At 45.7% G+C, this 27,663-nt stretch overlaps 3 protein-coding genes across 4 annotated transcripts in view; 1 reads left to right on the forward strand and 2 right to left on the reverse strand.

Moving 5' to 3' along the window:
• Window positions 1–940: 940 nt before the first annotated feature.
• Window positions 941–14,082, reverse strand: ZSWIM7 (zinc finger SWIM-type containing 7). 2 transcript variants are annotated; one of them, XM_074160605.1, is made up of 6 exons: window positions 13,763–14,061; window positions 13,426–13,523; window positions 11,506–11,527; window positions 8,036–8,138; window positions 2,035–2,139; window positions 941–1,250 (listed from the first exon to the last, which is right to left on the reverse strand). In XM_074160605.1, the coding sequence occupies exons 2-6, from the start codon at window positions 13,499–13,501 to the stop codon at window positions 1,134–1,136; spliced, it is 423 nt and encodes a 140-aa protein (XP_074016706.1). In that variant the 5' UTR covers window positions 13,502–13,523; window positions 13,763–14,061; the 3' UTR covers window positions 941–1,133. The 2 variants fall into 2 exon arrangements, with proteins under 2 accessions (XP_074016706.1, XP_074016707.1); XM_074160606.1 differs by having other exon boundaries at window positions 944–1,250; window positions 14,060–14,082.
• A 91-nt stretch (window positions 14,083–14,173) lies between these two features.
• TTC19 (tetratricopeptide repeat domain 19) lies at window positions 14,174–18,140 on the forward strand. The gene is made up of 10 exons (XM_074160570.1): window positions 14,174–14,367; window positions 14,435–14,508; window positions 14,606–14,716; window positions 14,906–14,944; window positions 15,492–15,548; window positions 15,791–15,852; window positions 16,410–16,504; window positions 16,707–16,861; window positions 17,148–17,310; window positions 17,819–18,140. The coding sequence occupies exons 1-10, from the start codon at window positions 14,178–14,180 to the stop codon at window positions 17,950–17,952; spliced, it is 1,080 nt and encodes a 359-aa protein (XP_074016671.1). The 5' UTR covers window positions 14,174–14,177; the 3' UTR covers window positions 17,953–18,140.
• A 1,194-nt stretch (window positions 18,141–19,334) lies between these two features.
• NCOR1 (nuclear receptor corepressor 1) overlaps window positions 19,335–27,663 on the reverse strand; it is a 70,688-nt gene continuing 62,359 nt past the window's right edge. The window contains exons 42-47 of the mRNA XM_074160919.1: window positions 27,431–27,568; window positions 25,811–25,953; window positions 24,460–24,513; window positions 23,169–23,390; window positions 22,449–22,631; window positions 19,335–22,234 (exon numbers count right to left, since the gene is read on the reverse strand). Of these exons, the coding sequence (XP_074017020.1) occupies window positions 22,047–22,234; window positions 22,449–22,631; window positions 23,169–23,390; window positions 24,460–24,513; window positions 25,811–25,953; window positions 27,431–27,568 (928 nt within the window). The 3' untranslated portion in view covers window positions 19,335–22,046. The remainder of the gene's footprint in view (window positions 22,235–22,448; window positions 22,632–23,168; window positions 23,391–24,459; window positions 24,514–25,810; window positions 25,954–27,430; window positions 27,569–27,663) is intronic.

Below are 27,663 nucleotides of genomic sequence, written 5' to 3' on the forward strand. Positions count from 1 at the left end.
CCTGAGCCAGAGTTCCTGTAGGCAGATGTGGCGTTTCCTTACTCTGACTGTGCCATCGGGTTGTCAGCCATTACTAACTATGGCCCGGGTCACCACTGTCTTTAGGCACATTAAGTGCCTTTGTGGATCTGAGCCAAAGTAATTTCAAGGCAAAATAAAAACAGGACACCTCTCTCACCCCCCCCGAAAAAAAAACCAAACAAGCTCTGAAGGTTTCTATAAAAATGTGAAGTGCAAACGGCAGAGGAACTTTCTGTACGAGTGCAGCTGTAGCTCTTCAGCTGTCACTCATTACTGCTCTGATGTACATAGGATGGATGTGTTTTCCTCACGTTGCTCAGATTTTGTATTTGCAGTAACTGTTATTTACATACAGGATGCTTAATTTACCACCTACACAACGTGGCTCAGCCTGTGCCCCATTTTTTTCTTGCGGTGTTGCGTTCACATGGTGTATCACACGAGGTCACGCTGTACCGGAGGGGGAGCCCGATTCCCAGCTCAGGGGTGTGTGTCTGGCACGGAGAGCCTTGCCCTGTCTGCCAACACGGGGTAGTTGACTTGTCTGAAATGGGTCGATTTAAAAGCGCAGCAGCCAGGGTGACACTTGCAAAGACCCCCATATTACAGCAAACACAGGGGGAGCACAGACCTGCCATCATTCTCGAGGTGCTGAGGGGTCCCTGGTACGGGTTTGCCAGCGATGAATCAGAAACTGCTCGGAGCAGCCAGCAGCAAAAAGCCACCGCAGTGTCACCCTGTCAAAGGCCAGCTCCAGAGAGCCGTGCGGGCGCTGGAAGGGCGGTGGGGTCAGTCAAAGCACAGGCAGAGTTAATAAGGCTTTAAGGGATCACCAAGAGACCTGCTGGACTGTTCGTATCCCCACATCACAAGCACACAATACTGCAGATTAGTTCAAACATCTTCAGCAATCCCAAGAACAGCCTAAATAAACGAAACATTTATTAATTAATCCATCAGTGTAAGGCTGCTAATTAATGTCACACTTGGCTGCAGCACAGGAAGAAATCTCCCAGCCACGATGAACATTTCACAGTCTTGTAGATACAAAAATGCCAGCTACCCAGCTGGGAGGGCACACAGAGAGCACATCCACATGTGATCCAAGTCCTTCATCCTTCATCCTCTTCCTCAGCCAATAAGATGCTCGTGAGCTGCTCCTCAGAGACAGTTAGTTCCTGGCAGGCTCCCATGGCCTGACTGAGGTAGACGGCAAGTATATGTTTGCACTGCAAATAACAGCGCAGCCAAGTTAACAGCAGGAGCAACGCAGGAATGTCAGGCTCTATCTGCAAGCCACAAAAATCCATCCTGGCCAGAACGGGTCTAACAAAGCAACGCACCCCTCCCGGGAACATGGTTCCCTCTTGGCCTCTTCCCTCCAGTGGCCCCAGGGCAGTTTTGCCACCAGGATAATGTGATACAGGGACCTGACACACAGCAAAGTGTTTCTGGCTCCTGATGCCCTCCCCGCATGTGTGCAGGAGAAGGTGGATCCAGACTATAAAGAACCAGATTCGGCTTGGTACAGTCTGGCAGCCCACATGGCTCTCAAAAACAAGAGTTTTAGGCCCAGTTTGCAGATCTCTTGGAACAGACAGGCTTCCCGTGGGGCAGGGATGCTCGGCACCAGGGGTGGACACTTGCAGACCAGTTAGTTACCCTGAGCCCTTCCTTACTGGCACCGGGTGAACTGCACCACTTCATCAGCCAGACTCCATGTGACAGTCCATTAGCAGCAATAGCCCTTGTTCCAAGAGACCGTCTCTTGAAAGCCAGAACAGTAATGCATAATTAAGAACAAAAACCCCTCCCTGGCCCTCGTTAGGCCTAGCTCCACCCAAATACCGTGACTCCCAGAGGCCAGATTATGCAGTGGGTCAGGCACAGCCTGCGTGGCCAAGCCAACGCTCCTGCATTTGTTTCCTCGGAAACTTGAGGCTGCTCAGGTTCAAGGATCAGGGCACAGCCTTCTCCCCTGCTCCCAGATCCAAGTTAAGGCAGACAACTTACCAGAAGGCTCTCGCTCTTCTGCAATACAGTAAAACCAAAAGCAGGGCATGTGCAGAAATGGCAGGAACTGTAGCAGGTGTAGAGTTTGCCTGAGCTCCCAAGGACCTGAAACAAAGGGAGTGGAAGGAAGCAGGAGTCAGAGACAGCATTCACTTTGAACTCCTCTAACTCTTAGCCTGTTTCTGGCCTGACGTCCTCTCCACAATGACTCACAGCGTGCAACTGGTGAGCGGGTGTCACAACACAAAACCGTCCCCAAACACTGCAGTGGCCCGTGTAAGCTTGAAGCTCCTCAGCTTTCTCACAGCCTCTACACGCTTCTCTCCCTGCAGGTGAGGAAGCATTGCTGTACACACACGTGTGCTCACAGCAGCCCTCAGCTCCAGTCACCTGCCGGCTGCCGAGAGATCAGGAAAAGGGCAGTAGCAAAAAGCCCCCTCCCCTGATCTCCCGAAGCTGGCAGCAGAGTGAGCTGCCAGCCCCTCTAGCAAGCTCTCCCCCCAGTATGACAAAGACTCTCTTGTCACAGAAAGCCCATTGGTGAATCCAGGACCACCATGGACCTGGTGATAGAAGAGGAGCAGCAGTGAGCTCTCACAGTGGGGCCTCTTCTAATCAGCTCCTGTGCGTGAAGGCTGCAAAAGCTCTTGCTGTTGTGCTCCCAAAACCAGCTGCAGCTCTTGGAATCCATTTTTTTTCTGAATAAACAAAGCTGAAGTCTCCAGAGAAGAAGCTTCCCTGCTCCATCTCTGCTTTGGGAACAGCACTGCCTCCTTTTCCCACATGCTGCTCCTCTGCAAGGCTGGTCCTGAGGCATATTCCCCCCTGCACCACAGGCAGCCGGGTGAGGGAAGCATTTGTTTCCAGTGTGGAGAAGCTGACGGGCAAACTCTGAGCTGCTGAAGCTGACTGCATGGTATAGAAAAGCTAACCTATGGATTTCTCTTTTACTTTCTTCGAGACTGGAAAATAGCTTTTAGAAAGCTACTTCAAGAGCCAACTGCTCTGCCCTCTTCTATTGCAGGGGAAGAGTCTGTGGGAGCAGAACACACTTGCAGACCATAAGCAGAAACCTGTGCTCAAAAGCATGGACTTCCTTAATGCGCTGAAGCCTAAACTGAGTGCACCCCATGGCCAAAACACAGTTAGAACAGAATATTTGCTACGATGTGTCTCGTATCTGCCACAGTGACAGCAAGTGGCCTTGACAGCTGGCACTAACTCTTCCTGGGTATTCCACAGAATGGGGGGGATTTACAGGGGTGCAATCACCAGCAGCGCCCTCCTCTGCACACAAGCCCCTGGGCTCTGACGGCACACCGCACTCCTCTCCCATACCAGGCTTTAGGTTCTGGTTGGGTTTGTGGCACACATCCACCTACATCCAAAGATAACACAAAAGAGTGAAGACAGCGGAGCTTGGCAGAGTGCTGCTCCCCTCAAGGATGCCCCTGGCCCTCCAAAGTCACTCCAGAGGCGCATTGTCCCTCCCTGTCCAGAGCTGCACTTGCAAGGGGAACCTTCCCCTGTCCCCTGGAGCTCCTCTCTCTGCACCCCTTGCCTCACAGGTAACATCCACAAGTTTAAGCTCTCCCACAGAAGTGCCCATGCCTCATAATCCCCTTTACTCCCAGCAGATTCAGGACACAAGACTCAAATTCCCACTTCAGGGTAAACCAGTCTTTTTTCAGTCTGGCCTTTACCCTCAGTCCTCCTTATACTCCAGGCTGAGTTTGTTTCACTTGCGATAAGTTTGTTTTTCTGTAGCCCCTTTGATTGTTTTTTCCAAGATGAAGTATTCCGATGGTGCCTTTCCTTCAGAAGTGTTTTCCTTTGAGGAGGGGTGGAAGACACAGACACTGCCAGATTTGGGCTGAGTTTCGCGTTCCCTCGTCCTGACCTAGATGGCAATAATGCAGCTGCCTAATAAGGCAGAATCTAAAATCCAAAGACGAAGAGAAAAAGGTGCCTCTGTTTCTGGCCAGCTGCAGCCAAGCCAGGCACTGGGGTGCTCTCCTGGCCCCGAGACGCTGTGAGATTTCCTTCCGCTGCCCCCATCTCCAGGCGCTTGCTGGCTGCACAGCAAGGAAAAATCAGCTCGGTGGTGCTGTCCCTGCCAGCGTGTGGGGATGCAGGAGGGCCAACTGTGGCACCGCGGCAGCTACTGCTGCCACCAGCATACAGCTAGGCAGCACCACACTGTGCCAGGACCTGATGCTCAACTCCTTCACAGAGTGAAGCCTATGGGCAGGCTGCCATACAGTTCTAGGAAATTAATTAAAAAAGACATAAAAAAGAAGAATTCAATAAAAGCACAGGATGTGAGTGATGCAAGTGACAGTTGGCAAGAGGGCTAAAGCACTACCTCTCTCCCTGCTAACTGGCTTCTCTCCCACAGCTCACAGCATTTCTGCAGCTCAGGTAGAGCTGATAGGTGCCCCAACTGCCACCTGCTCTCCGCTTTACACTTCTGCCAAACCCAGCACAGCTCCACCATCAGCTGGCACCCACCACCTCTGCAGCAGGTAAGATTATTTATCCCCAATCTGGGGTTACAAGGGTTGGCTTCAGTCTGCAGCGTAGGCAGGTATTATAGAAGCTCTTCTGGGACGATTAACAACCCTGAGGTAACATCAGCCTTTGAATACCCCATCAATGCTACTCCTCTATTAAGTAGCAAGGGCATTAGCGCCCAGGCATTAAAAGACAAACCATAGCTTTCACTCGACTGAGGGCTCTTTCTCCTCCCATCTCAGTTCCTGAGGGCAAGAGCTGCCCATGCTACAGGCTGCAGTCCTAGGGCCTGTCTGAGCAGAGCCACTTCCCCCTGAAGCAGTACCTCAGATGTGCTGGGTGATACAGAGTGCAAACAGCATTTTAGCCTGTGAAGTGTCAACATCTCAGATTTGCCTACGGTAACCAGTTTTGGAGTTTCACAATAGGACCAGCCTCATGGCCTCAATGAGAACAGTTCTCCAGATCCAGCTGTAAGTGAAAGCACCACCTCACATTCCAGCTCCACCACATGAGGGTGCAAACGGCAGAGATGACTTTTTGGGGAATAAGTGCAAAGGATGACTGTGCGTGTGTCCAGGCAGCCATGGATGCTCCCCCGTCCCCACCACGCTGGGCGTGCTTCTCTGCTGAGGTGGGATATGTGTCTACACCACACACATAAATGAAGAGCCAGTGGCATTACCCAGCTACTCTTGAGTGCAGCATCCCACTCAGTGTTTCGGTTTCTGTGTTCCTGTCACCGCTCCAGCCAGCAGCCTCAGGGGAGGCTCTGCTCTTTGTTTCTGCCTCTCAGACAGCTGCGCTGAGGAAGAATTTCACAATGGGATGAGCCTCACGCCCCCAGAGAAAATATCTCTTCAGATTCCTCTGTTAATGAACTCATCAGCATGGCCTTAATCAGCAATCAAGCTTCACTGAAGAGGAATGCTGCTCAGAAGTGCACGTGCATCTGCAAGGCAGGGACTGTTTCCTGTAGGCTGCCCGTCAGCTGGGAGGACACAGGCACGGACCCCGGGTGATGCAGGGGGGCCGCTCACATCATACCCATCGGCTGCAAAGTGCGCTGGTTATGCTTGTCCTACATTAACTCCTGGTGACCAGCCCTGACCTACCTGTCCAGGGGTTCCTTCCCCACAGAAGAACTGGTGGCTCCCTCTACCTGCAGCAACAGGACGAGAGAAGTTCTGACACTTGCTCTTTTCAAACGTGCACCAGTTGGACCAACTGTTGCGTCCCTCAGTAGATATTAATCAATCAGCTCCCACTTGGTGACTGCAGGACTGCCTCCAGCAGGAATTCTTTGCCCCTCACTTCAGTGGGGAGAGGGTTGGGCAGTGTGGAGGAATGCCAGCCCAGACCAGAATTTCACTGAATTTCACTGAATTTTTTTTTAGAGTTGGAAGGGACCATATAGATCATCTAGTCCAACTCCCCTGCTGAAGCAGGATTGCTTAGAGAATGCTACTCAGGACTGCATCCAGGCGGGTCTTGAAAATCTCCAAAGAAGGGGACTCCACAACCTCCCTGGGCAGCCTGTTCCAGGGCTCTGGCACCCTCACCGTGAAGAAATTCTTTCTCATATTCGAGTGGAACCTCCTATGTTCCATCTTGTGCCTGTTGCCCCTCGTCCTGTCACTGGAAACCACTGAAAAGAGTCTGGCTCCCTCCTCCTTCAACCCACCCTTGAGATACTTATAGGCATTAATAAGGTCTCCCCTCAGCCTTCTCTTCTCCAGACTAAAGAGAGTGTCAGGTCAGCACCCAGCACATCAAAGCCCTCTCACCATGCTCTAATCTCCTCCATGACTCATGAGGCTTCTTCCATCTAAAAGATTAATATTAGGCCTCTGAAGATGCAGATAAGTCTGCCATGCTGCATAAAAGCTGTAAGCGTGTGAGCACACATTTAGGCTCCCTGGGAAGACCAGAGGCCCTAAGCAGCTCCCCTCATCCTTCACACAAAAGGGTGCTAAGTGAAGACTGTGCATCCCAGGCTGCAAAGCTCTGCCTCAGCCTGCATGGCCCGACAAAGCTCTGCAAGGAGAACGTGACCATTCTCTACCCAGTGGCATATTCAGCCAAGCAACAGTAAAAAAAAGGAAAAGCCTTTAAGCATTCAATTACTGAGGCAGCTGCTGTCTAAGCATCCTGGAAGCAGTGCTGCTTAGGCTTTACCAAACATCCACAGGCAAGCCCTCAACTCAAATCAAAGGCTTTGTTCCTGAGTCCTGTATGTTTATGAATCATGCCTCTCTGGAGGGGTTGATGTCCTCTCCAAGGCCCCAGAAGCGATAAAGACTCCATGTGCAAACCAAGCAATGCAAGCTCTGAACATGTGAAAAACGTTTGTGTCATTACCCAGGCCTGGCTTCACAGCTCTTCTCTTACCCTAGATGACCCCAGAGCATCTCAGCACCTCCAGTGAAGGAGAAAATGGCCTTTACAGGGAGAATATTTGGAAATGTTCCTCTTGGCTGCTGCCACAGTGAACAGATTCCCTCTCCTCTGGCATGTGAAGAAGCACAGCGCCAGGCTCAGCAATGGAGAGGGCAGTGCTATCTGAGGGGGTTAGTAGAGCTAAGTAGAAGGAATTGGGTGCTGCTTCACCAAAATCTCACGGGCACAAGGTCTTATACACATATAAAGCACATAAGGCTTATACAGCCTTAGCCAGGGCACAGCACACAGCGTCTCTCTGACTCTGACCCCATGGGTTGGATGCAGCTGGTCAACAGCTCACAGAACACACAGACTGTCCCCAACAGAGATGCCACTGGTGCTGTGGCATGGTAAAGCAAGGAATTATCCATACCACAGAAAAGTCAGAAAGAAGTACCCATGGGTCTTCTCTTCACCTAATGAGCCTCAGCTTCATCTCTGACCCTTGTGCTGTAAGAGGAGTTTGATCCTTAGGGCTAAGTTGAGCTCTACTCCCTAAAACGTCATTTAATGAAGATGTTTCTGTGATTCACAGACTTGCCTACAATGAACCAGAATGAAACCCACAGACTTGGTCTGTATTGCTTCCTCCCAGACAGCAAGGATCCTATCGCCAAGCAGAGGTCAAGAGTGTTCAGGACACTGAGAATCTGGAGTAGAACTGGGAAAGAAATGATGGCAGATAACAGTCCATTGCATACAGTTTGTCAAGAGGAAGAACTGCCTTTGCTGGATAGGATGAAAGTAATAAAGCAAAATTAGCAATCCCTGGAAAACTTCATTCTGACCATGATACTTACAAAGACGTAAGAAATTGTCCTTGCCTGGTTGGGAGCCACAAAGAAAACGGTAGTGAACCATGCTGTTCTAATTCTAGTCTGTGGCTACGGCTCTCCAGTATCACTTTAAGAGTTTGTAAAACACTGATATTCTCTCCATGTTTATCCAAGTGCCCTTCCATGTTCTGCAAGTTAGGCAAATACTGGCTCATGTCGACTGGAAGCCATCGGAAAGTAAGACTGAAGGGGAGAAAAGCTGTGTGTACCTGGTATGCAGTCCTTCCACTGGGGGACCTGACTCGGGTGACAGAACGCTGATCCACCAAATCCAAAGCTGGGATAGCAGATGGGCCAAATATGAACTTCAGCCTGAAAAAGAACATGTCTCTAGTTAGGTCACCCCACAAAAGGAGACCCCCTGGTTTAGCCTTAATCCATGGGATTTAGCCCTATGGAGTCCAGAAGGCCTGTTGCCAAAGACTCCCACTGCCTCTCAAAATCCCACCAGCTACAGCTCCATTAATTATGCTACCAAGCTATGAAATGCATTTGTCATTCTCAGCTTTGTGGGCTTCCACCAAGTGACCACCAATCCCTGCCCTGTCCCTCTGAGAGAATCCCAGGACTCAGTCCTTCAGGACAGCCTCTACTCTGCCAGCTATTCAGAGCTGGGTTTTGATACTCTTAAGAGAACTTCCAAATTTCCAACCTGCTCCCAAGTAGTCCCACATTTCTTTGCAAAATCCCACTCAGATTTAATTACAAGGCATTTTAAAGACTTTTTCTTACACAGGACATTACATCTTCTGTGTTTCTTTTTCAGCACTATGACCCAAACACTATTCTGGCTGCCTGCTGCACAAACAGGACATGAAGCGGTTCCTGTCCTGAACTAAAATGAGACAAAGTGCATCAGAGACACAGAAGTGAGATTTTTTTAGTGCCAGAGCACTGGCACTTAACCAATTTACCAATGAATCTAGAGTCTAAAGCTGGAGGCTTTGCTTCTGCCCAGCACCCTAAATACACTAGGTCTTCTTCACAGGAAACTGCTCCTCGGGCAGCAAAAGGAGGACATGCTGGCAAAGAGAAGATGCCAGAAGGAAATCCCGGAGCATGGGGGATCCAACAAAGGCTACAGGCAACAGGCAGTGTCACACACACAGCCCAGGGACTGTGCAATTAAGGGACACCTTAAGTGTACATACAGGCTGTCCTGGATGAGTTGCCCTGGATCAGATTATTGATCAGTTGGTCTTGAATCCCATCTCTAGCCATGGGCCACACACCATGCCTTGGAGCAATGAGAGAGCAACAATGATACATAGCTCCTTGAGCAATAGGAAATGCAGCAGCAGAGCTCCTTCCTCATCCCAGAGAAACTGGTCTAAACCCTGGAGAATGAATGAGTCATTTTGTAGTGATCATGTCTCCTTTATCACAGTCACAACTGAGGTATAGATTATTCTTTATCTACCCACCAAACTGCATCAATAGGAAGCTAAAGACCATCAGGAAAATACTTAAGACACTCCACTACACATGGAGCCACCAGATAGCAGTAGGCTCAGACACAGCAAATTTATTCCAGATAAACACCCAGGGACAGCACATGCCTTATGTCACTCCACCCTCCCTAAAAACCCTTTCCCTTTCCTTTCCTTCCGAGCAGAACCCATCCCCATGCAGGGACGCACTATTGTACAGCATTTATGGATCAGAGAGTGCCTGGGATGGGGTAAAGACAAGGTTAGCCAGGTTTGCTCAGGTACACGTTGGCTTCCTGCAACTTTACACAACTCTCCTCGGCCTTGGTGCTGTGAGGCAGCACCATGTGGGGGGCACATGCTGGTGTCCGGCCGCTGCTGTGCTCGGTGCTGTAAAATTCCACACCAGCAAGTGGAAAAATAAAGAGCTGTGAGTCCTGAAGGCACATTAATTTCTATCTACCTACTCACTGTCTGCACAACCCTGCAAGGAGAATTTTATCTCCTATTGGTGCCATGCAAGGGTATATCATAAGGTCTATGTCAAATATGGACATCTGTACCTTTAGCCTATTGTCCAGGCAGCTCATAGGTTTAAAAGTTATTCTAGACCTGTATATCCAGCTGCTCTGAATGCGTTCCGAAGAGCTGAGGGCAGCTCAGTTAACTTTACAGACCTTTTACCCACTGAGAAAAATCTGTGTAGTCTACGTTAGTTACAAAGATAAACAAGAAGAAAATTAGCAGTGATGAAAAGATCGTACAAAACATGAGTGGGAGAACAAGAGAAAGCAGAGGAACATTTCCAAGTCCAGTGAAGACACAAAGAGCCAAGGCAGAGCCCTGGCGTCTCAGCAGCATGGCTGACCTATGCGTCTGAGTCAATCTCATTGATAACAAGCCAAGCAGACAGACTTATTCCAGGAAGACCAAAACTTCAGTTGCACAAACTCAAGGCACTAAGGATTGGCTTCATCTGAGGACTGAGAGGAGGTGGGTGGGGGAACACTCAACGTAAGACATTCCTTAATGATTAGGTTTGGGACTATAAGGGGCCTCACTTTAATGAGTTTCAGTAACTCTTTCAAATTTGGGGAATTCTTTTTTCATGTATATAATTCGATCAGTCTAACAGGAAATAAGTAAGGGGAATGCCCAAAGGAAATTGAAGGACTTCAGAGATTTGGAAGAGATTCAGAAATTAAATCAGAATACTTCTGAGCTTCTGGTCACAGGGAATTGATGGAAATCTGACTGCCAAGAGTTACCACCCAACTGTTATTAAACTTAACAAGGGAATTTCTTTCTTCTTCTTTTCTTTTATGACAAGAAGGAAACGAGAAACGAGAAAAAGTTACGAGACTTGTCAAATATAATCCCACCCTTCAAAGGCCATTGTGGACCCAGAAGAGGGAGCCAGCATCCATACCTTTCACAAGTGTTAGGTTGGATAACTTCAAACCCAAAGATATTAAGGCCTGAAGGGTTCCTGGTGATCTCTCCTGGCTAAGTTACAGGCAGGCAGCAACACAAAGCTAAAGATCAATCTGAAAAGCCTTTCTCACTGTGGTGCTGTCTTTCTGCCTTCAACACCAGTTAGTGAGGGCTGCAGAAGTTGTGGAACTTGGAGATTTTTTTTTTGTTGAACTTAGGAGACTGCTTGAGAATGGCTGAAATATTCACAAGCTTCAATCAACGCAAGGACGATGAAGCTGACCTGAGACTTCTTTTAAACAGGAGAAAACTCTCAGTGTAATCTTCAAGTTAACAATTCCCTTGTGCAGAGAGATGATACGTTCACTTCTCCTTTTCTATCACACATGCCCATGAGTCAAACAGAAGAAATCTCAGGATGCTGCTGTGCTCACAATGATATGAACGCTGGATTCATGCTTCAGTGGCATGAATCACAGTCCACTCTCACAGAAAACTCATTCCAGATCTGAGGGTAGACTCAGACCTTAGGTTAAACATTCTGGGTTTTTGCGTGTTTAATCCACCCAAATTAAAGCAAGTCATCACAGGAGATTCAGCAATACAGAGATAATTTCATGAATCTTTGGAAAAACCCTTGAGATTTTCTCTTCGGACCTTCATTTCCACTACCAGCAAAACCACATAGCAACTCCACATGAGAAACATGCACTGGACAAACACAGGAAAAAAATAGTGGTACTATGATGACAGCAGATTATCAGCTGTCCTTTAGCAGGACACTTGGGACAAGAACTGAAGCAAAAGATACTTACCCCAGCAGCAGGTCATCGGGGACTGCAACAAAAAGAAAATGAAGTATGATTTTGCTGAACTTCCCCATGTGAGAGATGTGAGAGACATCAACATCACAGGGAAGCTACTGTCTCCCTAACGTACCCCCAGAGGCCACACAGGACTGCAGAGCTCTAGCCATCCTTTCCAGCCACCAAAAAAGCAAGAAGGAGCAGCAAAATGATCTGCTATGGTAGTGCTAAGGCACTTATCAAGTATACAGCAATCACATATACATTCAGAAGCACAGGGATTAATTTTAAAAAGAAACGCGGGAGCCCAAATATACTTACTTTTATAATACCCTACTTTTAAAAGCATGCAAGAAAAGGGATGCAACCTCAACATGTCACTTTAAGAAGTTGGTTAAAAATATATATATTGGTCTCCCTGAAACACTCTTGGCATGAGTTGAGAACTCTGGCATCAAAACTTTAAAAATGTTATTCTTTTCCCAGCATAGTCTTGCAGGGCGCCACCAGTTTATAGTTTTTAATACAGCACATGGAAACATAATGTCTTCACTTATTAGAATTTCTTGTTAAGATGGAAAATTACACTTAAGAAAATTAGTCTGTTTATTGTAGCTAACAGCTTACGCTCCGATCATCCAATCTGATCTTTCTGTTATCACTAATGGGACACAGTGTACTACGTCTCTGTATTCCACTGGAAGGACTTTTGACTTTAAAATCCTTTGCTCCAACAATTCAAAATATTTTCTATGACTTACGCTGTTGGTTTGACTTTTCCAACTTTATTCTAATTTAATTATCCAAAGTGATCAATCAGTTTGTTTATAGTTATGTTGCAGTGTATGTCTCAGTACTATTTTGGTGCTTTAAAGAAAAGTATACATTACAACAGGATTTATAAAGCTCTTTTTAAAAGTCACATGTAGATTTTGGATCTACTCTAACCTGACAGAGCCATACTGCAACTATGCCAAAAAGCTGTTAATGTGGTCACTCTGACAGTTTAGACATTAAGTCTCTGCCCAATCCCCAGTCAAATGCAGTGCTCAAACAGACTTCTCTGAATGTTTATTTGGTTGGGTTTAGTGCAGTCAAAATATTCCTTAAATAGACACTTTCCTTAGGAAGAACCATTCTGTGCTAGTTATCAAGTAAATACAAACAGTAATATTCTTTCAGCACAGATGACAGAACCACGTTAGTAATCCAGAGTGCAATGAAGGTGGTTTCTCTTAAGTAGCTGCTAGAATTGGCCAAGATTTAACTGTTGGCATATGCTTGCTTCATTCAGGGAAAGTTGTTCTTTGCCCTGGGATCACTAACACCCCACCCTCTGCTGGTCAGTCATGAAACACAATCATTTTTATGAAGTATTTCCCTTTCAATTCTAGTTTTGAAATTAGTGAGTCTATAAAAACAGTAGTACAGTAGACACAACAAAATGCCTACCTGAAAGTATACCTATGATCATCCCTGAAGTGCAACCACTCACACTACAAGCTCTACTACGCAAGCACACAGCCTTAGGTTCAACGTTCAAAAAAGTGTCCAACCTGATCTAATTTTTGGAAGGGCCTGACTTTTAGAAGGGGGCTACTTCTCATTACCTGTGTTTCAAACCCCCTTGTATTCAGACAGATTTTATCAAGTACAGCAATTAAATATACATTCAGAAACAGGGATTCATTTTAAGAAGAAATGCAGAAGCCCAAACATACTTACTTTTATAAAACCATGTAAGAAAAGGCATGTGACCTCAACATTCTTACTTTACCACTCCTGAAAGTGAAGGCTACCCTTTATGTGACAGAGCCTGCAGAAGATGCAAGCAAGGAGGGGCTGTCAGCCTTCATTGCTACTGGAAGGTTTGACAGCACCTGTATTACCGGCCCGCCTGCTGGAATGGTTCTGTTTTTCTTTACGTACCCTGTGAGGTCTCCTGATAAGCCTTTCTGATCTCTTTCAAAAGCTCTTCTGCTACTGCTGGCAAGGTACTGTCCATCCCATTGGCACTGGGCTCGTGACTGGAATCAAGACAGAAGAGAAGAGGAAACAGTGGGAAATCATTAAAGTCATCACAGATACTATAATCCAGGACAGTTTATCTGGGCGGTATTCTATCTAAACCCTGCAAGGAGGCCAAGCAATCGGCATCCTCAACACCTTTTGAACTGTTTTTGAAGTGTTTTTTACACTGTCTCAGAACACAGTGTTTCTAAATAACACACGGGTGTCTCTCAGATACCCCCACGTATAAACAGACCCCGTGGAAGGACGGAGGGGGCGATACAGCCGGCAACAGGAGGAGGCTCCGGCCTGGAGCGTCCCGGCGCTGGCCCAAGCGGAGGCAGAGGAGGCCGCAGAGCCCTCCCGCGGCAGGGCGGCCTGGCGAACCCGGGGCCCGCGACCCGCACCGGGGGATCTCCGAGGGAAGGGCCGTCGGCTGCTCCCCGCCGCGGTCCCTGGGGGCTCCCCCGGCACGGCGGAGCCGCGCCGGAGCTATTTAGAGCCGCCGGTCCTGGGACGGCGACCCCGGGGCCGGGGCCCGGCCCGGGCCTACCTGCGGCCGCGCAGCCGTGAGGGCGCGTCTCCATAGCAACAGGCGCCCTTTACCCCGGGTGACGCACGGTCCCGCATCACGTGGCGAGGGCGAGCTCTTAAAGGGCCCGCGGGGGAGGATGCTGGCGGCGGGGCTGCCGCGGGCCCTGTGCCGCTTGGCTGCCCGGCGCTGCCCCGCGGGGCTCCCGCCGCCCCGCACCGCCTGGCACGGCGGGGCCCGCGGGGGGCAGGAGGAGGGCGGCGGCAGGACGGGCTCCGGGCGGCGGCGGTGGGCCCGGCCGGTCGGGGGTGCCCTGGGCTCCCTTGGAGGTGAGGCGGGCCGGAGGGTGCGGGCCGGGTCATGGCGGCGCGGGCGGCGGTCACCCTCGCCCCGCAGCCCTCTCCCTCTTCCCCAAGGACGCCGAGGAGGACGGCGAGGACGCCATTATCCAGCTGCTGAAGAGAGCCAAGGTGAGGCGGCGTCCCCTGGGCGGCCGCGGCCATGGCGGTACCTCAGCGCGGGGCCCGGCCGCTGAGCTGCCCCCTCGGCCTTCCCTTCTCTCCGCAGCTCAGCGTCATGAAGGGCGAGCTGGGGGAGGCCGAGAGGGTTCTGCACCAGGCCCTGCGGCTGTCGCACCAGGCGGATAACAGAAAAGCCATCATCTATACCTACAGCATGGTAGGTGTACACAGGTGGTACCTCCTGCTGCGGGATGTCCCATGTGGGTCTGGTCCGTGCCGTGGGGCTGCAGTTCCCCTGGGAGGGTGCAGTGTCCTGTGCTGGGGCTGTTGGCAGCAGGAAGAGCAGTTGTGTGGAGTTTAGTCCCCGCAGCCGCTGTGGAGCTTCAGCACTGTCTGTCTCTTCCAGATGGCAAACGTGGCCTTCATGCAGGGACAGCTGGAAAATGTGAGTAACTCTGGGTTTTTTTCCCCCTCTGAATTTTATGAGGTTGCATCTCGTGCAAGATCGTAAAGGTGCAACGTGTTGTGACAAGCTTCATGCTGAGAGTTGGGAGGCAGAGATCTCCCAGTAAAAAGCAGAACAATTTGCTGTGGGACTGCAGTCCCGTGGAGCACAGGCTGCTAAGAAAGGTGCTTTCACAGTTAAATTTTGAGCTCTAACATGGTGCAAGGGAAGGAACGGTTCTTACTGTCAAATGCCACAGTCAAGCATTTAGATACAGTCCCAAGGGGAGTCTGGGAAAGCCCAGACACCACACAGATGTGTAAACTCATGGCTGCTGTGGCAGCCCTGAAGTAGAAACTGAAAGGACGCGCTAGTTGGCAGTACCATTGGGCTCCAGTTAGCCTTTTGCTGCTGACTGGTCTTGGCATATAATGTAAACACCACAGTTGTGAGGTGGGTTTCTCCCAGTCTGCCTCCAAAAAGGGTAGAGATCTTTTGTTTTAACTGCCATCATTTCTCAGTGTTCTCTTCAAAATTCTCATTTCAGGCAGAAAAGCTCTACAAAGCAAGTATGAGCTATTTGCTTGCAGGGGACACGAAGGAGGTATGTTCTTCTGATCAAGGCTTTCAGGGGGGAGCATTGAGAAGTCTTTGGTCTATTTCTTGTGCTGTAATACCTCCTACTGGAAACTAGCAATACCAGCTCTGAGCTTGCTGGCTTCTCAAGAGCTTGTTCCTTTAAGGGGATGGGCATTTTCAAGGTCTAAACTTGTTCTTTGGCAAAGTAATGTTTCTGCTGGGGAGATGCAAGAAGAATAACAGTTGCATTGTGTGTCCTCCGGGCAGGATGACAATGCAATCCTTGAGATGTCCCTCAAGCTGGCCAGTATCTATGCTGCTCAGAAACAGTGAGTTCCCTGCTAAAGGCATCTTTTGCTTTATTCTTGCTTCAATCTTGCTTCGCAGTGGCAGTGAAGAAAGAGGCTCTTTCCTCTAAGAATAGAGTGCCCAAGGAAGCTTTCATGTGCCAAGATACCATCAAAGTAAAGGTTCCAACTGGCATGATAGTTGCCTGCCCACTGTCATGTAGCACAGTGATTGTCCAGCTTAGGGTAGAAGCAGCCACAGAGGACATCGCTCTTTAGTCTTACATCCACACCTCACAGGACAGAAGGCTTTTGAGTGCAGCTGGTGGCTGGTAACTTGAAGCTTCATTTTTCAGTGGAGCATCAGCATGGGTTGCCTTAGCTGGGGGGAGGGGGGCCCTCTCTACCTCTTGGATCCCTTTGCCCATGGGTCAAAAGAAGGGTCCAGGCCATGATCAAGACAGCACTGAGGTCAAGAACCTTCTGGTCAAGGGGCAAAGTTGTCTTACAGGCCCTGTAGAAAGAGGGATTGAAGGTGTTCACATCCATCCCTTCAGGGATGAAGGAGCCTTGCTTTGCTGAGTTGTTTTACTTTGCAGGCACAAATTAGCCCTGGCTGGCTATGAGTTCTGCATCCTGACCTTAGAGGAGAAGATTGCCAAGCAAAAGGACTTGCCTGAGGATGTCTTATCAGGTGAGACTGCCTTGTCTGCCAAAGGCTTCTCTCGTTACCTCTTCCCCATTTCCCTGCCCTCGATGTTACTTTCCATATTGCCCAAGCACCATCTTCATGTCAATCCCTTGTCTCCACACTGTGTGAGTTTCCTGCTCCTGTAAGACAGAAACTCACGCTTGATCTTGTAGAAGTGATCACTTCCACTTCTCTCTGTTTGCAGCTGAAGAAAAGGCCAACACCCGTCTCTTGCTTGGGATGAGCCTAGACTCCTATGCTCGCTATCTCCTAGACATTAACCAGCTCCCAGTGGCCCAAAAAATGTACGAGAAGGCTCTGCAGATATCAAGTGATGTTCAGGGAGAGACTCATCCACAGGTGACGTGTACAATGGTAGTTGGAAAGAAAGGCTAATCTCCCAGGGAATGAGGCAGCCTTAAGAGCAGCTTTGCTGGCATCAAATGTACACAGCAATAAATTGTTTTCCTGCCAGGAAGAATGAGCACACAGCATGCCGATATATAAATATAAGACACTTTCTTACTAAGAGCTTCTCTGGGAAATACTACTTTTACTAGTGTGACGGGTATGAACGTGTTGATTCTGCTGCCCCAAACTTGTACACAAGTCTTGCTCTGAGACTTCCTCTTCTGTCCTGGTGCAGACTGTGGTGCTTATGAATGACTTGGCAACTGTACTGGATGCGCAGGGGCACTACGACGAGGCATACTCCTATGTGAAGAGGGCAGCGGAGCTGGCGAAGGAGACTCAGCACCCCGAGGAGCACATGGTGCTGAATAACCTGGCAGCCATTCTGATGCACAAAGGTGAGTAAATAAACATCCAGGCTGTGTCACTGCGCTCGTGCCCACTGCAGATTGCCTGTATTGTAGGACTGAACTATAGCATTATGTTTGTGTTACTATTTTTAGTTTAAGCAGTGGGTCTGCCAACTTTGTGTGTAGGCAACCTGAGAATTCTGAAATTGAATTCAGCTGCTGAAGGAACCTGTCCAAGATAAATGCAGTTCTGGTGTATCTGACTCAAAAGGTTGCCAGGGGATCTTGTTTCCGTTGTCCTGTAGGTACAGTAACTGGTTCCAAAAGGACAGAAGATACGCTTGAGATTTGTTTCTATGAGATCTTGATGCACCTTGTCCCATCATCATTGTTGTTCTCATAGTTGGCACCCTATGCTGGATGTTTTCTGAATCTCCCTAGGTCCCAGTGTGTTCCAAGTAGTCCATGGTTGTCCTTTGCACGTGGTCTGCTTCAGGAGGGGACTCTGAAAAGGGGAGATGCAGATGTGCCATGCCACTTTTTCCTCTTGCTACAGAAGACTTTCTGCAAGCAAAACAAGTGTACAAAGAAGCTCTCAAGCAGGCACGAGAGAAGGGAGATGTTGCTTCTGTCCAGCATATCCAGGAAGAGCTAGCTGAGCTGGCCAAGAGGAGAAAAGGCTCCAAATAATTTTGGCCATGAAGTCCAACCTCGAGGTGGCCGATAGCAGCAAGGGTTGGTCAGGACAACAGCCTACGACCAATGTGGTGCAATTCTCCAGGAGAACAGCAATGAGGATTTTAAGGACTGCTTAATGAGAAGGGCTGCTATTGCCTAACAACTTAGCCCAAAATAAAGTTGTAAAATCTTAACTGTGTAAATCATGGTGTAGTCTGTGGTTGGAGAGTCCTGCTGTGCTAGTGATTTAACCTTGTCTTGACTGCCAGCAAAGAGCAAGTCTAGCCTGGGATTAATACTTGCAGTTCAGTCAAGGAGTAGTCATTTGCCACTCCTGACTGTTCACAGAAGTATTCACTTTCATAACATGGCTGTACTAAAGCTAAGTCATGAAAAAGAGAAGAGGCAGGAACTGTCTCACTCTCTATGTGCTGGGTAGCACAACAGGGTGTAGGGGGTGTCAGTGCTACACTGCAGTATCTGTTAACTCCAACACAGCATGTCCCAGACTATACCCATATTGTGACAGAGCTGTGGCTCTGTGTCCTTTTCAAACAGGTTGCATGAAGATCAAGTGTTTTTCTTCAAAGCATTCAGCACCCAAAGATAGAACGTGCCCTCTCAGATGAGGGGTGAGACTGTTACCAGAAATAAAACACTCAGCCACCTTACCCGAGTCAGGAGCACACGAAGTGCCAAAGCTGTCCTCCTTCCTTGGACAGGGCAGTGCTAGAATGCTGGGGCTTCCTGTTGGAAAAAGATGGTATGTACGAACTAGCAGGTTTGTCAACTCCATCCCTTCATGTGAATCCACTACAAACAGCCTGTTTATGCAACAGATTTTTCAGTTCTGTCCTGCAGGGAAGCCTAATGCTAAAGACAAAGCAGAATTAAACCAGAAGTTATCAAATCCCTGTTTAGCCAGGACAGTAGAACTAACTGCAATTCCATCATTGCCAAGCATTATTTTAACCTCTCATTTGTAAGAACTTCAGCTGGTTGGTACAAACCCTTAATGTTAATTGCATCATTATTAGTTTACTTACAGTAGCATTAGTGGCTTCAGCTCTGCTTAACTTTGAGCTAAGAAGAGACACATGGGTTTTCTACAGCAGATGTTCATTGAAGCTGGAAAAACTGAAGTCACACACAGAGCTTTGTTCTCAGCAGGAAGTGGAAATATGGCTGTTACAGGCACGCTTGTTCTAACGGAAAGGTTCTAATACATTAGAGCCAATTAAAGTTCTAGGTTTGGGTTTTTAAGTGACCGACCTTAGACACTCCAGCAGTGCTAATGGGGAACCCTGCAGCACCCCCTAAGGGAAGCGTTTTGCCTGTTCTCATGAACATAGCTTGATGCTGCAAAACAAGAGGGAGACACAGGAAAAGCAAATGGAGAACTGATCCCCTTTATTGATTGGTCTGAATCCAGAAGTCACTGTCTACTGAAGACATTGTGTGGAAAAAGAGAGTTGAGTTTTATGATGCATGGGTTTTTCAAGTCTTAAATGATTTCATATCAGAATCACGAAACATATCAAGATGAAAGCATTGTGAAAGCGCTGATCAGAAATCAGTTAAAAATCTGTAGTAAACTACACTTTGTAAACATGATTTACAAACACCTCCCTGTTTGAAACAGGTCAGATGTAATTCCATACTTGAAGATTACTGGAATTGTGGTAAACCCTAACTTAGGCTCTGGAGAGGTTTTTACACTGGAAAAGTTAAAACTCGGATAACAAACAAAAAAAGCAGCAACATTTTATGTGCAAATGCCACTCAAGCTGTATCTTAGGAGAAAGTGACTATCCTACCTTGGATATCTTGCTGCTGCAGCAGCAATAACATGAAGCTTTGCAATGAACATGCTATACTTACTGTACAGTTAGCAAAGACACTTTTCTCTGTACATGCCTCTTTCACGTTGTATTTGTTACACTAAAAAGTGAGAACAAGTGAGTTTCAGAATGGAACTTCACTCTCCACTCTCCACTCCAAATTTAAATCTACAAAAAGGGCAGATCAACTTGTTTTCCAGTATATGTTGCTGTGGGAACAAAAAAGTTAAGAGAAGAGCACAGGTCTACAAACAGGATGAAAATGTCACTACTTTAAGCCAGAAGGGTAAAGGACGGGAGGGTGAGAAAAATCTTTCTTAGAGAAAGGCTGCAAGATTTATGACTGCCAACTCATCTACTCTGATGCAGGGTTTAAAAAAAGTAGCAAAATAATTACGTATTTGCAACACAGTGTCAGGTTTCCAAATGAGTTCCTTTGGATATTTTTTTGTTTCCCACACTTAGGGCAAAAAGGCTTTCCTGTACAGTACTCAAAGTAAATTTGCTATTGATGATAATTGGTATTGCTCAATTTGCTATTCAGACTTCTTCCTGTTTGTAACTGGACCATTACCATCCCTCCATAAGATGTGGAGCTTACATGGCGTGAGGTTACACAGCTGCATTATACCTTCCATACAACGTATTGCAAATACAGTGTTGAATTAAAAATATCTTGACTGGAAAATAACTTCAAGGCAAAGACTGTTCATCAATGAGATGCAAAAGCAGTTTGGAATCTGACAGACCACGCCACCCCCCCAAATCAGTGCTATCTGTAAATCAGTCCTTCTACCCCGGAAGATTTAAATTCACTTCCCCGAGGTCAGTGCAGCAAAAAAAAGATGCTTTTGAAGATGGATGTCAGGAAACCCTGTGATACCACTAACCAGATGTATGTATACATGAGCTACAACCATATCATAGCAGGCATTGATAGATGAATGATTAAGGAGACTCTCCTAGTACCATATACAATTCAAAAATAAAAATCACCCTAACAAGTATTGCACACTTCAGGAGTTAAGCCAAGCATTTGTCAGGACTTCCACCAAAGGCTTGCTTACACGGGCTAGGGACTGGGATGGGGATGCAGACTTTAAAACAATTATTACATAAAGATTTTAAAATCAGACTGGAGGAAGGTAAAAAGTACCTATTTCAAACTGGTTGTAACAGTAGCCAAGTAGTTAACTCATGTGTTGCTCAATTATTCTATAAAAGCATTTTGTTTTATTTGAACTTGGGATGTAGAGGTTTTTCTTCTTAAAGGATTTATCAACCCACCCAGAGCCTCTCTTCAGATAAGCCATTTGCTGTGGTTAAATATGACAGTAAAATTTAGTAGCCTGTTCTGACTGCATACAATGCAGAAACAGAGAACACTAAGATAGGCTTTTGGGGCACAGTTAAAATTCCCAGTGTGCATAACAGTGAGGTATGCCTCCAGAAGCTGTTCTTTTTGTATTTTTATCCTTTTAAAAATGAACCATAACATACCCATGCAATAATAATTTCTGCAGTGTTGCTAAATAAAACCAACTGCACCAAAAATTTACAATGTGGCAGAATTTAAAATTCAAAGAAATATATCATCTTATTCCAGCGAACCGGACTATGTTAATGTACAGAATTATTAAGGGGTCAGTCTTAAAAATCAACATTTTCACAAGAGCTTGAACACCACTGAGAAAGTGTGTCTAGGGAAAAAAAAAATGATATAAAAGCACAATGCCTGCGAGAAGTGGCACGGCATTTAATGGGCAATGACACTAGGCTGGTTGGAAGGCTGGGATTATGGTTAGGCGAGGCTGGTAGGGAGGCTAGGGTTATGAAGAGTACTCTACACTGGAGAAAATGCTTAAAAAAAAATTACAAAATGACCCCCAAAGTTTAGGCAATGATTTGAACATAAGTACACCAGATACTATAGCAAGGGAAAAAACACTGCAAAAAGTACTCTCTATTTACAGAAGAATGATTTAAAGACGTTATGGTTTTCTTTACAAATAGATGTAGAACAGGAATAGTCCACATTTTTAAAAACTCTTTACATATTTATCTTTAGTAAGTCAACCTTCTTGATCACAATCCTCCAACACACGGCCTGTGCAGAAGGCATTTAATGGACTCTCCATCAATTCTTCATTGTGTGGCCCTTGCTCTCTTGGAAAGTCTATATGGGCACAAGTCAAAAATAGATTTCTCTTTTTGACCCGCAAATTAAAAAAAAAAAAAAGAAAAGAAAAGAAAAGTCTGCATAGTTCAGTCATCACTGTCAGACAGAGTCTCGTATTGTGCTGAAAGCAGTGGTGCAGGCTCTCGCTCCCATATCCTGTTCTGTTGGTGAGTGGTTGCTTGGCTCACGGACGGTGGGGCACACGCGATGGATGTTGGCGGTGTACTGCTGAGCATCCTCATCGTCAACGGGTTGTAAGGAAACTGTGTTGAACCTGGATCAAAGAGAGTTTCTCCAAGTCAAAACCATGAGCTGTTCCGAGACCTGAAAGACAGTCTGGCTTTTGGTTGTGACAACCAGCAGGAATTCTGTCACAGAAAATCCTTACATGCTGTAATCTTTTGACCAAGATCCCCATATGTTTACATCTGACCTTTCTACAAATAGCACATCTAGTTTGTTAAGTTTGAAAGCAACCCATTTCTCACCTGTTGATGAAGGCCTGTCTTCCCAGGCCCACACTGGAGTCTGTCTGTGATAGTCCCCTTCTGAATGTACAGATGAAACAGAAGAAGGTCTTTCGGTTCCCAAATATCCCTGTCCAGGAATTGGAGACTTAGACTTCCTGTTATTTGACTTGCCGATGATCTTCTGCTTGCTGACTCCCCCTCCTGGAAACAGCAGGGACAGATTTTACAAAACTTTACACTGCACTTTAGCCTATGATCCTGTGAATTACCATCAAAGAGCAAAGAGGAGTTTCACACTGGTGCCTTCTGGCACGCTGAGTTACTGCAATTAGTGACTGCACAGGCCAGTCCTCTAACACACTACTGCTGGAAAATCCCTGTTCTCATCACAACAGAGTTATATTTCCATTTTTAGGCAGGGAGTTGTTTTCAGTTCAAGCTAGTTCCCACTGTCGCGTGTTCTTCACAGGTGAGGTACTACACGTGCATTTTCAGACCACTGAGAAGCCTCAGGTGTCCAATACACCCTGTTATCTCTTCCCCATTTCACCAGTGTTGTCATTGCCCAAGAAATAGGATAATGCTCCTGAAGTCACCAGCACCATTTTGAAAGCCAGGACTACTAGAAGGAACGGAAATACCATCTACGACTTCTGGAGGAAAGGCAGAAATGACACTAATTTTTTATGTTTTTTTTCCTTTAAGACCATGAAATATTTAGGAACTGCAATACCTCACCTGAATTTGGTGATGGATTGGCTTCTTCCCTACGTGTCTCGTTACTTGCTGATACTGCAGCACTGGAACTGCCGGGTGCTACCGCAATGGACTGTGACATTACAACTCCATGTTCCTCACTCTTGTCATCAAAGTTTCCCATCAAAGCTTTCCTAATAATGTCTTCCAGACCCAGATTACTGGCAGGATCTGCAAAGGAATGACCCCTAGAACTGACTGCACCTGGGAGATAAAAGAAAACACACCGGGAAAGGTGGGAGGGGAGGCAAAAAACGTATCTCAGAGAAATTACAAAGGAATATGGGGAAAGATTATAGAGAGAGGCAGAAAGGTGGGGAAAAAAAAGAAAACAAAGATGAGATTTTTTTAAAATGCAAAGCTACATGCTCCAAAGCAGCTGACAATGGCCACATGTTAGACACACCAGCAAAAACCAGAGCTACAGCATTAGTGCCACTAAATGTCAGACTGTTTGCAAGAGGGTAAATTTTACTTATTTTTTTTAATAGCAAAGGCAACTGAGCATGCTGATTGTGATAGCTTATTAAGTAAAATCTGCTGCTATTATTCAGCTGTAAGAGAAGAGACCAGAAGAATACTCCTCTCATTAATGACCCCTACTAATTTGCCTTATGAAGTGTGATACATGACAAATTTATTCCAAAAGCTTGTCTTCCATCTAAATTAATGGAGATCAGTACCTTCTCCATATAAAAGACAGAAGCACTGTACCAGAAGGGGCTGCCATGTAAAGTCAATCAACATTCAGATTTGGCAGTTCTCATCTCCCACATTTCAGTTCAATTCTCTGCCTCACTCGCCTCTTTAACACAGTAAAGTTATGGGTTATATCTCATTTCCCCACCTCATAAAAAGTTAGGGGGGTTATTATTTATTTATCATAGAAAAAAATTATCAGTAAGTATTTTAAATACAACGGTTTTTAAAGTAAACTACATCTGATGAACTAATAAGCTCAAGTTTTGTTGAACTACACTGTATTTAAGTGAGATGCTAACCAATTTCTTTACTCCTGCCTCTGTGTAGGATTTGCAGAGCACAGAAATAAAACATTCTTGCCTAAATTCCCTTATAAAATATTTTCTGAAACTTCCTTTGGTCATTTTGCTTTTCTCAAAGATACAGGAAACACATTTTCATGTAGGATGTCACTGTTGAAATTTTTATCATCCTCCTCATTTACTGGACTCCCCAAAGCATATAAATTGAAGATATTACATTAGTTTACTGTTTCTGAAACATATATCGTTTGTTTTACTGAAAACCTTACCTGAGGTAGTGACTGCTGGCAAATTGAATATTTCAGTCCCTGGCTGAGCAGTTGCTGCAATTAAAGCACAACTTTTAATTGAGTTTTCTAGTACTGATGATTGCTACAAGTCATCACCACTACTCCTAATGCACAAGGTATAATTACTTTGAACTATTTTCAATGTTCTGCTTTTTCTTTCTCAATCTTCTACGATGAACGTGCATCTACGTCTTCTCAGGAAAATGATCTATACAGGGTAAAAGTATCTTATATGGTCATGGCTAGCTTTCTTTCAGAGATGGTACTTCAGGAAGTACTGTTACTTCAGGACTGACTTTTGGAAGTTTCACAATCTATATACTTTAAAATGCAAACATGCATTTGATTTGCTAAATAGGTATTTTAACATATAAACCTTACAAGGCTGAGTATTTGTATATACTGAAAAAATTAATGACAATAACTTTGGAGTGGCTAAACAGTCCCCACACACATACTACCTGTATTATGTCCAATTTGAGAATAAAGATTTTTCAACCGTAACACTGAATTCAATATATAAATGAAAAGATTACTGGCAGCAATGGGAAGTGCGTTTGTGTGCCAAGCATGCACACCACATTTGCAACAGAGCAAAATCTACCGTGCGCACAATGGAGATTAAATAAAAAAAGAGTACTCCAACCCTGACTGACACAGCCTTGTTTCTCCGAATGAGATCAATTTGCTGCTCAATGCAAGAGCATTCACTTGCAAATAAACACTTTCTATTTGGTATTGAGTTCACAAATAGCTTAAACTCTTACTACTGATAATTTTGATACAAGTTCTGTTAAGGTTTCTAGGAGTAAACCAAAAATATAGTTCTAGTATCATATTCTACCATGTCAGTATCCATTACTGAAACCATATTAAGATATTTCTTTTTTAACAGCCATAATCATAAGGGCCAAGAAAACACAAAACATTCAGTTTGTCAGATATCTTTCCAAAAAGGAAAATTTATAATAGTTAATGTTGATACAAAGCAAACTACAGACACAAAGTTAAGCAGAATGTCAGGTTTCAACAACTCATTAATTATGTGGTTTTTCTGTAGTTTACAGAAACCATTTCCATCTCTCAAACATTAAAAAGCTTAAATGTGACAGTCCTACATACACCAGCATTAAAAATAATAATAATAATTAAAAAAAATTTAACCATCTTCCAGTTCTTTGATCATAAATTATTATATATGTGTTTTATATTCATAGATTTATATTTATTCATGTGTTATTTGAAACATGTTTAGGTTAGGACATCTGTGGACGGCAGTCACGTAAAGCTTAAGCTGGAAAAATTCAGTGAGAAGGCAAGTCCTGCATACCCATGTCAGAGTCACCTCCACCAGACGAGTTCAGCTTTCGAAATATCTCCTGCTTCTTGGATTTTACCATTGGTGAAGTGTTCTCAAGTTTGGTGAAAAATGAAGGCAGGTAGCTTATACTACCTGGAGAGCGAGAGTCAGTCCTGCTGAGACCAACATGTCAAAGAGAGAGAACGTTTTTCAAGCTGTACACACAAATCTTTCCAAAAGCAGTGAGGCAGAAATGGCCAACATTCATACGAGCTCTAGAACTCTTTCCTCAGCCTGTTTTTTTGGGGACTAGACAAGTCTAGCGACTCTCCAAGAACATCTGCTTTATCCAGGTAACAGGGTCTAAGATTCTACGGCTCACAGAAAAAATGACCTTGTCATTGTCTGTGCTGGAGAGTGGTACAGAGATGATGCTCTTAAAATTATCTCAGGGATGCCCATTTCTCCCCTGCAACCCGCACGCTGGCTGAAGTTTGCGCTGCAAATGAGTAGGTGATGAAATGTTTAAGCTCGAAACCCAAATACTCATCCCAGCTGCTCCTCCTATTTACAATCTTCTTCTCACTCTTGCCCCCAGTATGCCACTAAAAAGGATGTAATTCTTTTTAAGTCTGCTCACCCACCCCATCACACACGGTCCAAGCGAATAAGCTATTTCAGGCATTCTTAGAAACCAGGTAAAATAACCTTATGGAGTGTGGCTCAAGAGCTGCCAGTTAAGCCATCCTTGCTCTATGGCACAAATTCAGACCGGGATCTTATAATATGCAAATTTTAGGCTGTTTAGGAAGATGATAAAAGCAGTAGTGTTCCAATTACAAAGTTTTAAGAAAAAAAACAAAACAACTAAAGCGTGAAGAAATTCAGGTGAAAAATCTAAGCTAACACCAGGGTCATGAACAACTCGCACTGTTTGAAAAACTGGATAAAAACGATCAGCTGTGGCACTTTGTTTAAGCAGCAGCAATATGGCAAATCAGCTTTAATTAAAAAATAAAAATAAAAATTCAAAAATTATCTAGAAAAAAGTAAAAAAAAATGAAAACTGTCACAGTCTGCCTGGGATCCCACGCAGGTGTATGTTGCAGACCTGGCAAAAGGGCTGCGCAACGCATGGACCTCCTGACACCCCACCTCCACACCTGCTGGAAATTCAGCTCCTTAGCTTAGTGCTATTTCATGGGATAAGCTGCTCTAGAATCATGTGTGGTGGAAGGCTGGGTTCCTCCACACTTCACCAGGACAGTATCCAGGAAGCTGATCAGTTGGGAAGCCTGAATTATTTAATAAAATTCCTAGAAAATGGACCTTCCCTGAAAATCACTTCAGTTTTATACAACTGGCACCCCCAAGGAGTTTTGTTATTATGTTTTCTATCAGATATGACACAGAACACACTGCTTGCACCAAGAAACTTATGACAGAACCACGTACAGATGAGGTGTCACTCAGGCTTCCCAAAGCATGTTCCGAGCAGCAAGTTTTGAATGCTAGTGCAAAAGGATCAATGGAGATTAACAACTTGCCTGAGGTACCAGAGGAAGATCACATAAACTGCTCTTTCATAAAGATACTGTTTGCAGCACAAAGATCCAGAATAATGTTTTTAAAATTCAGATTTTTACACACCTCTGTTCAGTAGGCTCAGTTCTCTGGGAAAGCAAAAGAACACTTTCCTGTTTCTCATGTACAACCGGGACCTGAGGTGGTGAGATTGGCTCATAGGGCTCTGAAGAGACATGACTCCGCTCTGGAGATTTTCCAGGTCTACATCCATAATTCAGAGAGAGAAGTACTCTTAATGCATGTAATGCAGCAGTTAGCACGTGTAATTACATTTGCTACATAACTACTGAGGTCTA

This window comes from Numenius arquata, chromosome 18, assembly GCF_964106895.1.
Source record: "Numenius arquata chromosome 18, bNumArq3.hap1.1, whole genome shotgun sequence".
Lineage (NCBI taxonomy): Eukaryota > Metazoa > Chordata > Aves > Charadriiformes > Scolopacidae > Numenius > Numenius arquata.